The following is a 14,798-nucleotide window of genomic DNA, read 5'->3' as shown; positions in this document are numbered from 1 at the left end:
CCAAGGTGTTTTCACTCTGAGGTTCTACTGTTATACACAATGCCACCTAGTGGCTGAAGAGTATAATATGGTCAGCATTCCATTCGTTATCTAGTCAGTGCTAACTTCTTCAGACACCCCCAGGAACTGTCAGTCTCTGTGTAGTTCCTCGGAACAACGCCCTTCTTCCCTTGAGAGGATTCTTTCTTTAAAACCTGCCACAGTTCTCTTGATATTCTGGTTCCCAAGCCTTTTCCAGTTTTGTTGAGAAGTGGCTTATTTTGAGCCATTTTCCCCCTTCCTGCTTGTTTTTCTTACAGATCCCTTTTAAACTAAACCAATATAGTTGTACACTAAAGCAATGACCTGGTTAGCATACAGTATTCATAAATTACAGAGCAGCTCCAATTCAATCACATCTATTTCATTCAAAGAGAAGTAAAATATTTTGGGTTCAGCAAATGAAGTTCAATTTCAGTTTGAAATTAATTATTCTTCCTTCTTGTTCCTCTTTGTAATGTGTGGATATGGGTCTGTAAGAGACCAAACATATGTGCATGAAATATTGTCATATGTCCGAATGGACATATGTGTTTGGACACTGATGTGTTTCCCTAATGTTTCGTCTTGGTATTTTGTTTGTATTGGAATGGATATAATTGCGGAGGGAAAAATTAAAATGTTAGCTTAAACTGTACCCATTTAAGATGTATAGTCTTAACATAACATAATCCTGTTTGTCTCTGCATTTGATAGAATGCATTCAACATAATTTTCAGATCTGTTCACTTAAAACCATCCAGTGAGTTTATTCATAAACGTATGTACTAAAGCACTGCACAGTAACAACTTGAGTAAATGCAATGCAAACGTCACTGGTTGGACAAATTTGTTAAATTCTTCTTTCATCTAAAGTAATTATAACAATACTAGCCTCCAGAAATTACGTGATAGGAAAGGAGGAATTGAGATGTGTGGAGAGAAAATGTATTTGTTGTCACTACTTCTGTTACAGAGCCTTATTTTTTTTCCGCAGTGTATCTCTGTATCGGGGGAATTGCAGACCTATCCGGTTTGAACCACCGATGCTGGATTTCCATGAACAGTAAGTTGGGAAGCTTTTAATTTCTGTCCTAGTTAGAAGATACATACAAAAATTAACCTAAACAACACACACATTTGATGGGCAGAACTTTAAATGTATATCCATAATTACAGCTGGCCTAGCTGTGTGTGTCAAAATGGGATCTCAACCATCTTTGACTCCTAGCTAAAACTAGGCTCTTGACTTGTTTTGTATAGTTGGTCTAAGATGTGGCGGAATAGCTTGTTTTAAGCAGAGTCTGCTTTCATTGCATGCTACAGTGAAGCTAGCTGGATTACTTTTCGTTTGTAGGAAAGAGTAGTGGCACAATGTGGGGGATGTAGAGCAGTATAGGGAAAATAGTGGAAGTTTTGCCTGTCCAAGCCATAATTTTATGCTGATCCTGAGTTATTTGTTAACCTGTGGAGGGAAAGGAAGTCATGTATATAGTTTTGTCAAAGTGGTTGTCCAAGAATACCCTATGCATATGGAAGTATCCTTCTCCCTTTCATAGTAAATACGTTGCTAACATTAAAGCTATATGAAAGTGCTTTATTTTACAAGTATTAATTAATGGCCTTTGTCAGTGCAATGAACAACAGACTATAGCTAATGTGCGAAATTTATATTAACACATTGTTAAAAAAACTTGTAAGAGAATCTAACCATCCATCTTAGGTTTGTCTATGTTTCAGTCCTTTGGTTTGGCAACTTTCATGATTTTTAAGTGTCAGTATGTGTTCATGGTCAGAAAACTAACTGTAGTTATTTGCTTATTGTGTTTAAGCAAAAATGTACAGTACAAAAGTGCCATGTTAGTCACATCTCTGCTATAACCACAAAACTTGATTGAATATTATATTATATTATATTATATTATATTATATTATATTATAAATAATGCAGTACAAGACCTAAATTCAGTAAGTTTAAAGACTGCTCATGTAGATAACTTTTTTCTATGACACAGTTTTGATTATATGGTCTTAGTAACTGAATAAGAATAAAGTAAATGTATGGGGAAATTCCTGAAGAAGTTTTGATTTGTCGTAAATACACAGCATTCTTTTAAGAGTTAGTTTATTTTTATTTTTATGCAGTTTTTTATCATAATGTTAATGGCTTCTACTCCTTTACTTTGTAGAAGAATCTCACTTTTAAAATCTTCTGTAAGCACATCTGAAGGAAATTAAATGAGTTATGTGAACTTCCATTTTTTTAAATTTCGGAAGTACTTGAATATCTATTTTTCGTAAAAGTATGAATTTTAATATAAAATATCAGTGTTTTAGCATTAAAACGGATGTCTTAAATGTTTGTTCTAATAAATTTGCTCTTCATTATGCTTCAGTTGGTTTTTATATAAATCTATCCTTCCAGAACTCTCTCACTTTGAAACAAGTCAATTAATAGAGATCTGAAACACTGCCAAAACTGTTGAAGTTTATGATCTGCAAAGGGCATGTGCCTCTCTGTAGAATTAGTGCCAAATGATGTAGGCTTTTTTAACTGAATACAGACATTTCTCAATTAAAAGCTGTAATAGGAGCATATGTGTCAGACTTTGGTTCGTTAAATGTTTTCTTCACTTCTTAAAAATACAAATATGTTAAATATATTTTACCTGCTGTAGAAAGTTGAAATGCTTTGCTGCAATTATAAATTTAGTCAGAAAACAATGGTTTGCTATTATGATAGATTTGTTAAAAATTTAGTAGGACTGAGTTGAACACAATGTGGAAAATAATAGATTTTGTTAGAGGTAATTAGGTCATGTTTCGTTGTGTCCCCTTCATGCTCTTAGTAGGGCTGGAAAAGTCTTGGGTTGTAAGTAGCACATGTATGAGCTGGAGGTACAAGGGCGGGAGGAGGAGGGTAGCCCCAGAGTCTCCATCCCATATTGGGGAGATGGAGTGAGAAGGGGCTCTGCACACACCTCTGCAAACTGTGTAAACTGGCTTATTCATCTCATTCAGATGAGAACATGCCTGTGAGAAATACCCCATGGAGATGATTACACCTTGAAATACTATCTCTGAGAAGCTGAACTGCCCCATTCATCTCAATGGGTGTTCTCCTTTCCCTCCTCTCATCTCTGTACCTGTGGCATGTAGCAAAAATTTCCCAGCTTCTTATCTGAGTCTCAGCCCCCTGTGCCTATGGCATGCACTGAATGCCTCTTCCCAGCTTCCAGAACAGGCTCAGTCTATCATGCCTAGTGATGCCTTGCAGGAGTTCAATTAGACAGTCCTAGTAAAGAGAACCATAGCTGGCTTCATAATACTGCCCACCAGACCATCTCAGGTTGGACTCAGGCAAGCAAGTAGATGGCTCTGACCTGTTGTATTGAATGCAAAGCCTGATGTTTTTAAGTGTGAAATTTCCCAGTTGAGATACACTTGGTGAGCTTGGTTTTACCAGTTGAGATACACTTGGTGAGCTTGGTTTTAAAAACCTAACTGTACCCAGTATGCTTGTTTCACCAATTTAGAATTTCCCCCCAGATAACTAGCTCTTAAGCACTGCATTGCTACGTCACGGGGTCCATGTAGACCATGTTGGATTGCCACTGATTAGACAGAAAAGAGATACTAAATTAACCTCTCACTTGTAGAGAGTGATCCCTCTAGAAGAGGGATGGAATTTATTGACTGCTGCCATAGCTCTAACAGTATGTGACTAGAGGACTTTCTTTCATTTTCTTTCAATCTGGTCTTTCTCACAAGCACTAAATTTACAGTTCGTCTTGTAAAAGTAGTCTGCCAGTATATTCATTGAGGTTGTTGAATCATGATTAACAGACTATAAAAGTCTTCAAATGGTACTGAAATCTTCATTGTGGCAAAATGTATCTGTGGACTGGTCTCACCTCACTAGTGTTGAAAAGCATCTGCCACATCTCAACCTATGCCTAAGGCTTGTAGAATATTAACCTAGGAAGAAAACATAACTTTAGTTTTTGTGGTGTTTTCTGTTTATCATTGCAAGTAGTTCTATCTTGCTTGTAAGCGCTATGCTTTTAATATTTGGCAGGCGGTTTTTACTCTGAAGAGTACAGAACAGCTTTTGTCTGCACTTAAACATTAACAAGCAATTCCTTTTAAATTGAATATCTGAGTCCTTTCTGCATGTGATTTAAGAGTAATTTAAGGGAATGAGAAGCGGATCAGACCCTTGTTTCTTCAAGAACTCTAATCTCTAACAGGATATGGGGAAAATAATTATCAGCAAGCAGGAAGATCATCCAAATAATTAGCATTCTTTTTTCTTTAAGCAGCCATTTTCACAGATTTCAAGGTGATTTTATAAGATAGCTGTAATAAAGAACCAAATGTGCATTTGTCATGTTTTTAATACATAAGAGCTTTATAGTATCACTTACATTTTAGACATGCTCAGGGTAATATAAAATATTTTTCTTCTCTCTTTGTAATAGACTTTAATTCATATCTGTTTTGGAGTTGGTTAAAAAACTTAATCTAGAAAACCGTTCTATTGGTAGATCAAAACTGAATATGTTGATGCAATCTGTTTTGTATTTGTAAATTATTTGATTTTAGAATGAGAGATGCTGATAGGTCAAATAATGCAATAATTTAAAGCCTTGTATCATAGAATCTTAGATTAGGGTTAGAAGAGACCTCAGGAGGTCATCTAGTCCAACCCCCTGCTCAAAGCAGGACCAGTCCCAACCAAATTGAGCCATTGATTACTACCCGTTGAGCCCAACAATCTAGCCAACTTTCTATCCACCTTATAGTCCATTAATCCAATCCATACTTTTTTAACTTGCTGCCAAGAATACTGTGGGAGACCATATCAAAAGCTTTGCTAAGGTCAAGATATATCACGTCCACCACTTTTCCCATATTCACAGAGCCAGTCATCTCATCATAGAAGGCAATCAGGTTGGTCAGGCGTGACTTGCCCTTGGTGAATCCATATTGACTGTTTCTGATCAACTTCCTCTTCTCCAATGCTCCAAAGTGGATTCCTTGAGGACCTGCTCCATAACTTTGGTCCAGTTCATTCTAAGTGACATGATTGGATAATGACCTGCTCTCAGTATTTCAATCTGTGGAGCTTTGAAAACCAGTTGAAAAGAGGCGGCTGCACTGCAAAGATTGGTCCAGAAATATACCTTATAGAAATACTTGTACTTGTTACATTAATTAATTAAAACTTGAAGATTAATAATCTGTCTCTGGTAGTGCAGTGATATCTCTTCCTTAATTTCTGCTGTATTTCCCCTGGTAGGGTGACAAAACTGAGATCAGTTGTCACCCTATCTCCCTCAGTTACCTTAGTCAGAAAAGTAACTCATCCATATTCCTCAGACCAACCATTATGTATGTCTGAGTGCAAAGCAGGGAGCACACTTTTTTAGTGCTTTGGTCTTGTCCGCTGTCTTGCTTTCCGTGAAGCTGTGGCAAGAGTCCAAAGCTGTGTCCAAAGAGTCCAAAATTATGAAAGAATAACCTTTCCATTTAGGGCAAACTGGGTATTGCACGTGTCCCTAAAGTCAGAGTAGTCTCCTTTGCTTAGGTCTCTTTTTCATAGGAAGCTTTCCTTTAGCCTGATTTTCAGCAGCTGTCAAAGGTGATTATGGGGAAAAAGCAACAAAGAATCCTGTGGCACCTTATAGACTAACAGACGTTTTGCAGCATGAGCTTTCGTGGGTGAGTACCCACTTCTTGCATCCGAAGAAGTGGGTACTCACCCACGAAAGCTCATGCTGCAAAACGTCTGTTAGTCTATAAGGTGCCACAGGATTCTTTGTTGCTTTTACAGATCCAGACTAACACGGCTACCCTTCTGATATGGGGAAAAAGTTTGTAGACAGCCTCAGAATTCATAAAGCCTCTGTCTAGAACCAGGGCAGACCTGTTAGAGCAGGAGTGGCCTGAGGGCTGCATTGAGTTTCGTAAATTATATGGAGGGCTGGTTAGGGGAGGGGGTTATGGCCCCGCCCCCACCTCATATCTACACCCCCCCCCACCCGGGACTCCTGCCCATCCAACCATCCCTTCTCCCTGTCCCCTGACTGCCCCCAGAAGCCCTGCCCCTAATTGCTACCTGCTGCCCCATCCAACCCCCCTTTCTTTCTGACTGCGCCCCCCAGAATCCCTGCCCCCATTCAACCCCATGTTCCCCCCGACTGCCCCGCCCCCTATCTACACCCCTGCCTCCTGACCACCACCCCGAATTCCCCTGCCCTCTATCCAGCTCCCCTCCCCACCCCCTGCTCCCTGCCTGGAGCACTGGTGACTGGTGGCGCTACAGCCGTGCCGCCCGGCTGGAGCCGTGCCACACCACCAGCGCCACACAGCACAGAGCCCGGGTCAGGCCGGGCTCTGCATCTGCGCTGCCCCAGGAGCTCACAGCCCCGATGCCCAGAGCGCAGCAAGCGAGCTGAGGCTTGCAGGGGAGAGGGAACAGTGGGGGAGGGGCTTGGGGCTAGGCTCGGGGACAAGGCAGGACGGTCCCACGGACCGTAGTTTGCCCACCTCTGTGTTAGAGTGTCTAGACTTCTTTCCCTGAACCTAAATAAAGAAGAATCCAAAAATCACAAAAAATCTTTCTATTCTTCCTCATCCTCCAATTTTCCCACAAAGAAGTAGAGATAGAAGGGGAGAGATGTTAAGGCTGAATGGGAATTCCTGCTGAGATTACATTCTCAACTTTTAATATTCAAATGAAATCTTATGAATTTCAGAAGACAAGTTTGCATTTGTTTGAAGAATCCCAAACTAGATATAGATTGAAAAGAAGCCAGAGGTGTTGTCAGTAAAGGTCTTTTCCAAGCAACCTATCCTTGCCCCACAATGAACAGATGGAAATCTCTGAGAATTACTTTGAGCCAATAACAAGGACCCTTGTAACCTTTAGCTGCAGGTTCAACATGGCTCAGTGCAAGGGACTTACTCACTTCTTTACTTCTAAAGAAGAGGGTAAATTCCATATTCACTAAAACAATTCTAGCAGTTATGTTTCAGATGCCTTCAGATTCTCTTCCAGATTCATAACTTCAGTTATCAGGTGCTACATATAGCTGCATTTCTAGAAAGCCAAACAGTGCAGAGTGGGAAGATAGTATTTCAGTGGAATAAAAATAACTTGTTAGTAACTATATCCTTGTTTGATAGACTCATAGACTTTAAGGTCAGAAGGGACCATTATGATCATCTAGTCTGACCTCCTGCACAATGCAGGCCACAGAATCTCACCCACCCACTCCTGTAACAAACCCCTAACCTATGTCTGAGTTATTGAAGTCCTCAAATCATGGTTTAAAGACCTCAAGGTGCAGAGAATCCTCCAGCAAGTGACCTGTGCCCCACGCTGCAGAGGAAGGCAAAAAACCTCCAGGGCCTCTGCCAATCTTCCCTGGAGGAAAATTCCTTCCTGACCCCAAATATGGCAATCAGATAAACCCTGAGCATGTGTCAAGTATCAGAGGGGTAGCCGTGTTAGTCTGGATCTGTAAAAGCAGCAAAGAGTCCTGTGGCACCTTATAGACTAACAGACATATTGGAGCTGGAGTCAATACCCACTTCATTGGATGCCTGCAGCAAAATTATTCTGCTTCACATTTGGAACCTAAAATGAAATGTTATAGAAACAATTGCATAATTACACTAGCATTCGTTAAGTAAACTGGTAACTAGCCAAAACTTAGGTTGCAAGGATCTTCAACCCTTTTGATTTGTATAAAACTATTTACTGGAATTGCTCTATGGTATCTACTGTAATGAAAGTGTACGCTATTTGAATAGTCAGACTATAGTTTTAGGGAGCAAGTACACACGTGATCTGAGGGTAACTTTCAGAGACTAACTTGGAGTAAACTTGTTGGTTACATAAACATTAACCCCAGAATGGTTTATGTGAAAGGTATGTTTTATGAAGTATAAAACAAATTTCTTCAGAGACATTGAAGTCTGAAAAGCAATCATGAAATCAAAGCATGTCTTGTTTTGTCAGTATATATGTGCTTTAATAAAAGGAGTGAGTCAAAAACTATGTAGAACAAATTATCTATTTGATTTTACTGTTACTGAAAAGCTTGCAGTTTATTCATCGTTTTTGTCAAGTGAATGGATTTTGTAGTCTCACTGCTCTCTAGAGCTTCTGCACTGACAGCCTGATTTGGTTACCTGAAGTGTATTTTAAGAACCTTTGCTATGTTGTCCTAGAGATGTAAAATTCAAATAAGAATATTAGATTATATTATAATACTGAATCAAAAGTGATGTATATATTTGTATGCTTCTAAAATACAGTACATTCCCTTTATAGTAAATGGATAGGAAACACAGGACCCAGATAGGGCTGCTTGTGAAGATCTAATGAAAATAATTTCAGCATTTGAGGGTTGCGGATTGGTGTTGTGTTCCCTTTTTTCTTTAAGTTGCTTTGATGTTACAAAATTTTTAATATTTTTTAATGATTGGAGATATCCCAATCTCCTAGAACTGGAAGGGACCTTGAAAAGTCATCGAGTCCAGCCCCCTGCCTTCACTAGCAGGACCAAGTACTGATTTTTGCCCCAGATCCCTAAGTGGCCCCCTCAAGGATTGAACTCACAACCCTGGGTTTAGCAGGCCAATGCTCAAACCACTGAGCTATCCCTCTCCCTCTTATTTCCCCCCCAAACTTATACAAGAAAGGAATGATGGCTTTGTCTCAGTTTCCCATCTATAAAACAGTGATATTACTTTACTTCACAGAGGTGCTTAGGTTCTTAATGTTTAGGGCAGGGGTGGCCAACCCCTGGGGCTTCGAAGACACATGCGGCTCTTCAGAAGTTAATATGTGGCTCCTTGTGTAGGCTCCGGCTCCAGGGCTGGAGCTACAGGCGCCAACTTTCCAATGTGCCGGGGGGTGCTCACTGCTCAACCTCTGGCTCTGCCACAGGCTCTGCCCCCACTCCACCCCTTCCCGCCCCCTCCCCTGAGCCTGCCATGCTCTCGTTCCCCCTCTCCTCCTGCACACCACGAACTAGTTGATCGGAAAGTGCGGGAAGGGAGGGGGAGGTGCTGATCAGCGGGGCTGCCAGTGGGCGGGAGGTGCTGGGATCGGGGTGGGGAGAGCTGAAGTTGCGGGGGGGCGGGAGGGAACTGCTGACGTATTACTGTGGCTCTTTGGCAATGTACATAGGTAAATTCTGGCTCCTTCTCAGGCTCAGGTTGGCCACCCCTGGTTTAGGGTGTGTCCAGATACTACTACAAGCGCCACAGAAAAGTGTATAATCAAATAAAATAAATAATTAAACTACAGAACAAGAGCAAGCTTGTAAGGAGGTGTTGCTTTTCTTATTTCCAGGTGAGACTTAAGTATTGCTTCATAATGCTTTTAATGAGGACTTGCGTATGTGAATTCTTTTCATTGCTTTTTTTAAATTTGTATTTCTTGTCCAGTCTTCTGTGATATGAAACCTAATAATAATTCTATCTAATAAAACACAGTAAAAACATTCTGAATAGACTTTTATATTCTTTCTCTTGTCTTTTGACAGGCCAGTTGGGATGCCAAAAATGGAAAAAGTTTATCTACATAACCCTAGTTCAGAAGAAACTATTATATTAGTATCAATATCTGCTACAACATCACATTTTCATGCATCATTCTTTCAAAATAGGGTGAGTTACTCTGCTTATTAAAGTTATTGTGTTTTTCTTATGATTGTAAAAACTTGTTTCTCTTTTCAGAGTAGCAGCCGTGTTAGTCTGTATCCGCAAAAAGAACAGGAGTACTTGTGGCACCTTAAAGACTAACAAATTTATTTTAGCATGAGCTTTCGTGAGCTACAGCTCACTTCTTCGGATGCATAGAATGGAACACACAGACAGGAGATATTTATACATACAGAGAACATGACAAGGTGGAAGTATGCATAACAACACGAAAAATCTAATCAATTGAGATGAGCTATCATCAGCAGGAGGAAAAAAAACTTTTTGAAGTGATAATTAAGATGGCCCATAGAAGGTGTGAGGAGAACTTAACATAGGGAAATAGATTCAATTAGTGTAATGACCCAACCATTCCCAGTTTCTGTTTAGGCCAGAGTTAATTGTATCTAATTTGCATATTAATTCGAGTTCAGCAGTTTCTCTTTGGAGTCTGTTTTTGAAGTTTTTTTTTGTTGCAAAATTGCCACCTTCAAGTCTGTCACTGAGTGGTTAGAGAGGTTGAAGTATTCTCCCACTGGTTTTTGAATGTTATGATTCCTGATGTCAGATTTGTGTCCATTTATTCTTTTTCGTAGAGACTGTCCGGTTTGGCTAATGTACATGGCAGAGGGGCATTGCTGGCACATGATGGCATATATCACGTTGGTAGATGTGCAGGTGTATGAGCCCCTGATGGCATGTCTGATGTGATTAGGTCCTATGATGGTGTCACTTGAATGGATATGTGGACAGAGCTGGCATCGGGCTTTGTTGCAAGGATAGGTTCCTGGGTTAGTGTTTATGTTGTATGGTGTGCGGTTGCTGGTGAGTATTTGCTTCAGGTTGGGAGGCTGTCTATAAGCGAGGACTGGCCTGTCTGCCAAGATCTGAGAGAGTGAGGGATCATCTTTAAGGATAGGTTGTAGATCTTTGATGATGCGCTGGAGAGGTTTTAGTTGGGGGCTGTAGGTGATGGCTAGTGGCGTTCTGTTATTTTCTTTTTTAGGCCTGTCCTGTAGTAGGTGGCTTCTGGGTACTCTTCTGGCTCTGTCAATCTGTTTTTTCACTTCAGCAGGTGGGTATTGTAGTTTTAAGAATGCTTGATAGAGATCTTGTAGGTGTTTATCTCTGTCTGAGGGATTGGAGCAAATACGGTTGTATCTTAGAGCTTGGCTGTAGACAATGGATCGTGTGGTGTGTCCGGGATGGAAGCTGGAGGCATGTAAGTAAGTATAGCGGTCAGTGGGTTTCCGGTATAGGGTGGTATTTATGTGACCATCGCTTATTAGCACAGTAGTGTCTAGGAAATGGACCGCTTGTGTGGATTGGTCCAGGCTGAGGTTGATGGTGGGATGGAAATTGTTAAAATCACGGTGGAATTCCTCGAGGGCTTCTTTTCCATGAGTCCAGATGATGAAGATGTCATCAATGTAGCGCAAGTAGAGTAGGGGCATTAGGGAACGAGAGCTAAGGAAGCGTTGTTCTAAGTCAGCCATAAAGATGTTGGCATACTGAGGGGCCATGCGGGTACCCATAGCAGTGCCACTGACTTGAAGGTATATATTGTCCCCAAATGTGAAATAGTTGTGGGTGAGGACAAAGTCACAAAGTTCAGCCACCAGGTTAGTCGTGATATTATCGAGGATACTGTTCCTGATGGCTTGTAGTCCATCTTTGTGTGGAATGTTGGTGTAGAGGGCTTCCACATCCATAGTGGCCAGAATGGTGTTTTCTGGAAGATCACCGATGGATTGTAGTTTCCTCAGGAAGTCAGTGGTGTCTCGAAGATAGCTGGGAGTGCTGGTAGCATAGGGCCTGAGGAGAGAGTCCACATAGCCAGACAATCCTGCTGTTAAGGTGCCAATGCTTGAGATGATGGGCCGTCCAGGATTTCCAGGTTTATGGATCTTGGGTAGCAAATAGAATACACCTGGTCAGGGTTCTAGGCATGTGTCTGTACAGATCTGTTCCTGTGCTTTCTCAGGGAGTTTTTTGAGCAGATGGTGTAGTTTCTTTTGGTAATCATCAGTGGGATCAGAGGATAATGGCTTGTAGAATGTGGAGTTAGAGAGCTGCCTAGCAGCCTGCTCTTGCTTTAAACAAAATTTCTGGTGGATATCTAAAACTTTATGGATTCTTCAGTTCTTTTGATCTTTACCAAGACTGATAAAACTATTTTTAATTTCTAAAGGTATTTTCAGCAATTAAATATCCAGGCCTGATTGCAGTTGTGACTTGCACACTTTCCTTTATGAATCCTGGTTTTTCTTCCCAAAGGTTGCCAAGCTATGTCACAGCAACCTTCACTTCAATTGGAGGACCCTAGGAAGCTGCTTTTCCTGTGTTCATCAGTGAATATTATTAAGTTGGCCAGAGGAGAAGCTGAGATGTAGGGTACATGTAGCCATGCACTTTAAAATTTCTAGGCTGTTTCTCAACACTAGTTCTAACAGTGATTTATGCTTAGTTTAGGCTGTGTGCAGATGTTTTTACTACTGTCAGTCTAATCCTGTTTAGAGCAGAGTAACTTTCTAGTATAGATCTCAAAATAAAGAACAGAGTTTAGGGTGGTGGTTTGGTTTTAGTTATAGTACAGTAGACTAACCATTTTTTGCAGTGGTGCAAGTAGAATTCATTTCTTATCAGTACGCTGCACTCATGGAAGGGAAACGGGGTGGGTGCATGTGACTTCTAGACGTGACTCCTCCTTGCCCCAGCCTGGGGCCCCGTCCCCTCCCCGAGATCCATCTCATGTTACCTGTGGGGAGCGAAGGAGGCTCTGTCATCCTTTTGCTTTGCTGGAGACTTCTGAACCGCAGCGGTGAATGGAGCAGAATGTGGGGCCGCTGGACAGCCCCACACTGGCAACTCCTCTGGCGTGGCGGTACTGCCCCTGAGCTCTTCCACACAGATGCGTCTCCTGAGTCCTGTCTGGGGTCTGTACAGCCTTGCCGGAGGACAGGGCGTGGGGTGGGGCTGGGATAGGGGAACAGTACAGCCACTCCAGGGGAGCTGCTGGCGTTCTGCTCCTTTATCGCTGCGGTTCCCTGCTCCTTTCGCTGCTGCGCTTCCCAGGAGAGCCCTGCGGTTCAGGCCTGGAGTGGCTGTACCACCCCCAGCCCGGTCCTCTGGTGGGGCTGCTGTACAGATCCCAGCCAGGAGACGCAGCTGCATGGAAGGGCTGGGGGTGGTACAGCCGCGCCAGGGGACGCAGCCCCACATTCTGCTCCTCCCGTGTCTTTCTGGTATGGTGTACTGGCTATAAATATCTTACTGGTATGGCATACCGGCCTGTACCGTCCTACTTGCACCATTGATTGTTTGTATACTACTTTCCTTTATATTCTAAACATTTCTTTTTAGTAAAGTCTTACTAATTTTGCCATGAAAGGAACCTGCATTGAAATCCTTAGGACTCGTTAAACTAAGACAAGTATTTTTGCAGGGAGCAACTGAAACTCGTCTGCCTTTAACCTGATCCTTAAGCTCACTAGATCATTCCTGCTTCCTTTAATGTCAGTCAGTTTACTCTTTTGGTACCTATCAGCAGTTTTTTTTGTGGTAATAGTTTCTGCATCCAATTCCAGGATTGTGTGGGGTTTTTAAAGTTTTTAAATGTGTTTATCATAAGGGAGAAAATTGGAAACGGTAAATAAGCAGACACAACTAGATTAAGATTGTTATGAAAAATGTAGCCAGCTGTGCTCTAAGGTTAGTTACAGAGAATACTAGCTAAGTCTTACCTTTTAGGAAGTCCTGTGTCAGCTAGTTGCTGTCTGAGGCTCCCTCTCCCTCCCCTAACCCCCGCGGTTTGTCTAAATTAGGACAGTAACCTTTTACTGACAATGGTTGTCAATTGGTTCCTTCTAGATCTATGTCAACTGATGTCAGTACAGTTTGGCTGGTAATGTAGACGGGGTCAAATGGTTTTAAAATCTGACAGAACCTATATCATACTAGGCCTCTAGGATGCTTCTGTGGAGATGCTGAAAACAATTTCTCCCTGTTTACACTAGCAGCCAAACTGCTTTAAATATCACTTGAGGAGCAGCTGGGGGAGGTTCACTGTTAAATTGTCAATAATGTGAATCACTTTCAGAGAATAATCGGACCCTCTGAATCTCAAACTGTGTCTAGTTCCATTCCTTCTCTTGTAATCCAGTGAAGCTCTGAGTCCATGTGGTGTTTTTATAAGTCATACATTACTGTATCCTTTAATCAGATATCAGTCCACAAGTATAGTTGTATTTTAAAGTTCTAACCTATTTGCTTAGATGTTCAGTACAGTTCTCAGAAGCATCTTTCAGTTTACTTAATTTTGAAAGGGTACAGATCCATACTTTCACCCATTTCAAAAGAAGTCTTTGAACCTGTCCAAGAGGTGAGTCCTTTAAGATGGATACAGAAATGCTGTGCATTTGAAGGAAAAAAAAAATCTCTCTCCAAAAAACAAGTAGCCCAAAAGTTTCTGATATACCTTAAGGATCTTTCAAAAGGTCTTCAGTTCCCTTTGTGCTCTTTGAGCTTGCATTTTTCTTGAAGCAGCTGCTATTAGCATGATTAATGAACACTTCACATTGGGAATTTGTTTCCTAGCTGAACACAGTTTAGAAAATTAAAATTAATAGAAAATACATATAGAGCCAACATATTGCTATAACAGATACAAGCCAAATTGAACAGTGAGGTGTGAACTGTCACACTGAGATCAGAAATACCTTAATATGTTTACTTCATTCTTTGTAATGTTAAATCCAAAAATCTGATTAATTTTAGTTAAACCATTCTGCCTCTTGTAAACCTGCTGTACAGTACTCTTGATAGAGTGGATGTGTCGAAGCTCTGCTGATTGTACATGTGTTGCCTTGAGTATGACAAATTTACAGGGGGTTGTACTTGTTACTAACCCATCAGAGAAGTTTTTTCCAAGGCCCATAAAGCAAATGAGACAGGCATTGGGCTCTCAGCCAAGAAATCTGAAGAGGGCTAGCACCTGTGTGCACTTCATTGTTTTGTCTAGTTGTGTTCAGAAAACTAACAGCTTTTGGGTCCTTAACCAT

At 41.2% G+C, this 14,798-nt stretch overlaps 1 protein-coding gene across 2 annotated transcripts in view; it reads left to right on the top strand.

Moving 5' to 3' along the window:
* Positions 1–14,798, top strand: part of TMEM131 (transmembrane protein 131) — a 161,136-nt gene that overhangs the window by 78,105 nt on the left and 68,233 nt on the right. For both annotated transcript variants that reach the window (XM_039543102.1, XM_039543093.1), the window contains exons 4-5: positions 1,016–1,084; positions 9,582–9,705. In XM_039543102.1, coding sequence (XP_039399036.1) covers positions 1,016–1,084; positions 9,582–9,705 — 193 coding nt within the window. The remainder of the gene's footprint in view (positions 1–1,015; positions 1,085–9,581; positions 9,706–14,798) is intronic.

The sequence above is a fragment of the Mauremys reevesii genome, linkage group 1, assembly GCF_016161935.1.
Source record: "Mauremys reevesii isolate NIE-2019 linkage group 1, ASM1616193v1, whole genome shotgun sequence".
NCBI lineage: Eukaryota > Metazoa > Chordata > Testudines > Geoemydidae > Mauremys > Mauremys reevesii.
Note: the sequence above shows the minus strand (reverse complement) of the source record. Positions and strands in the feature narration are given on the sequence as shown.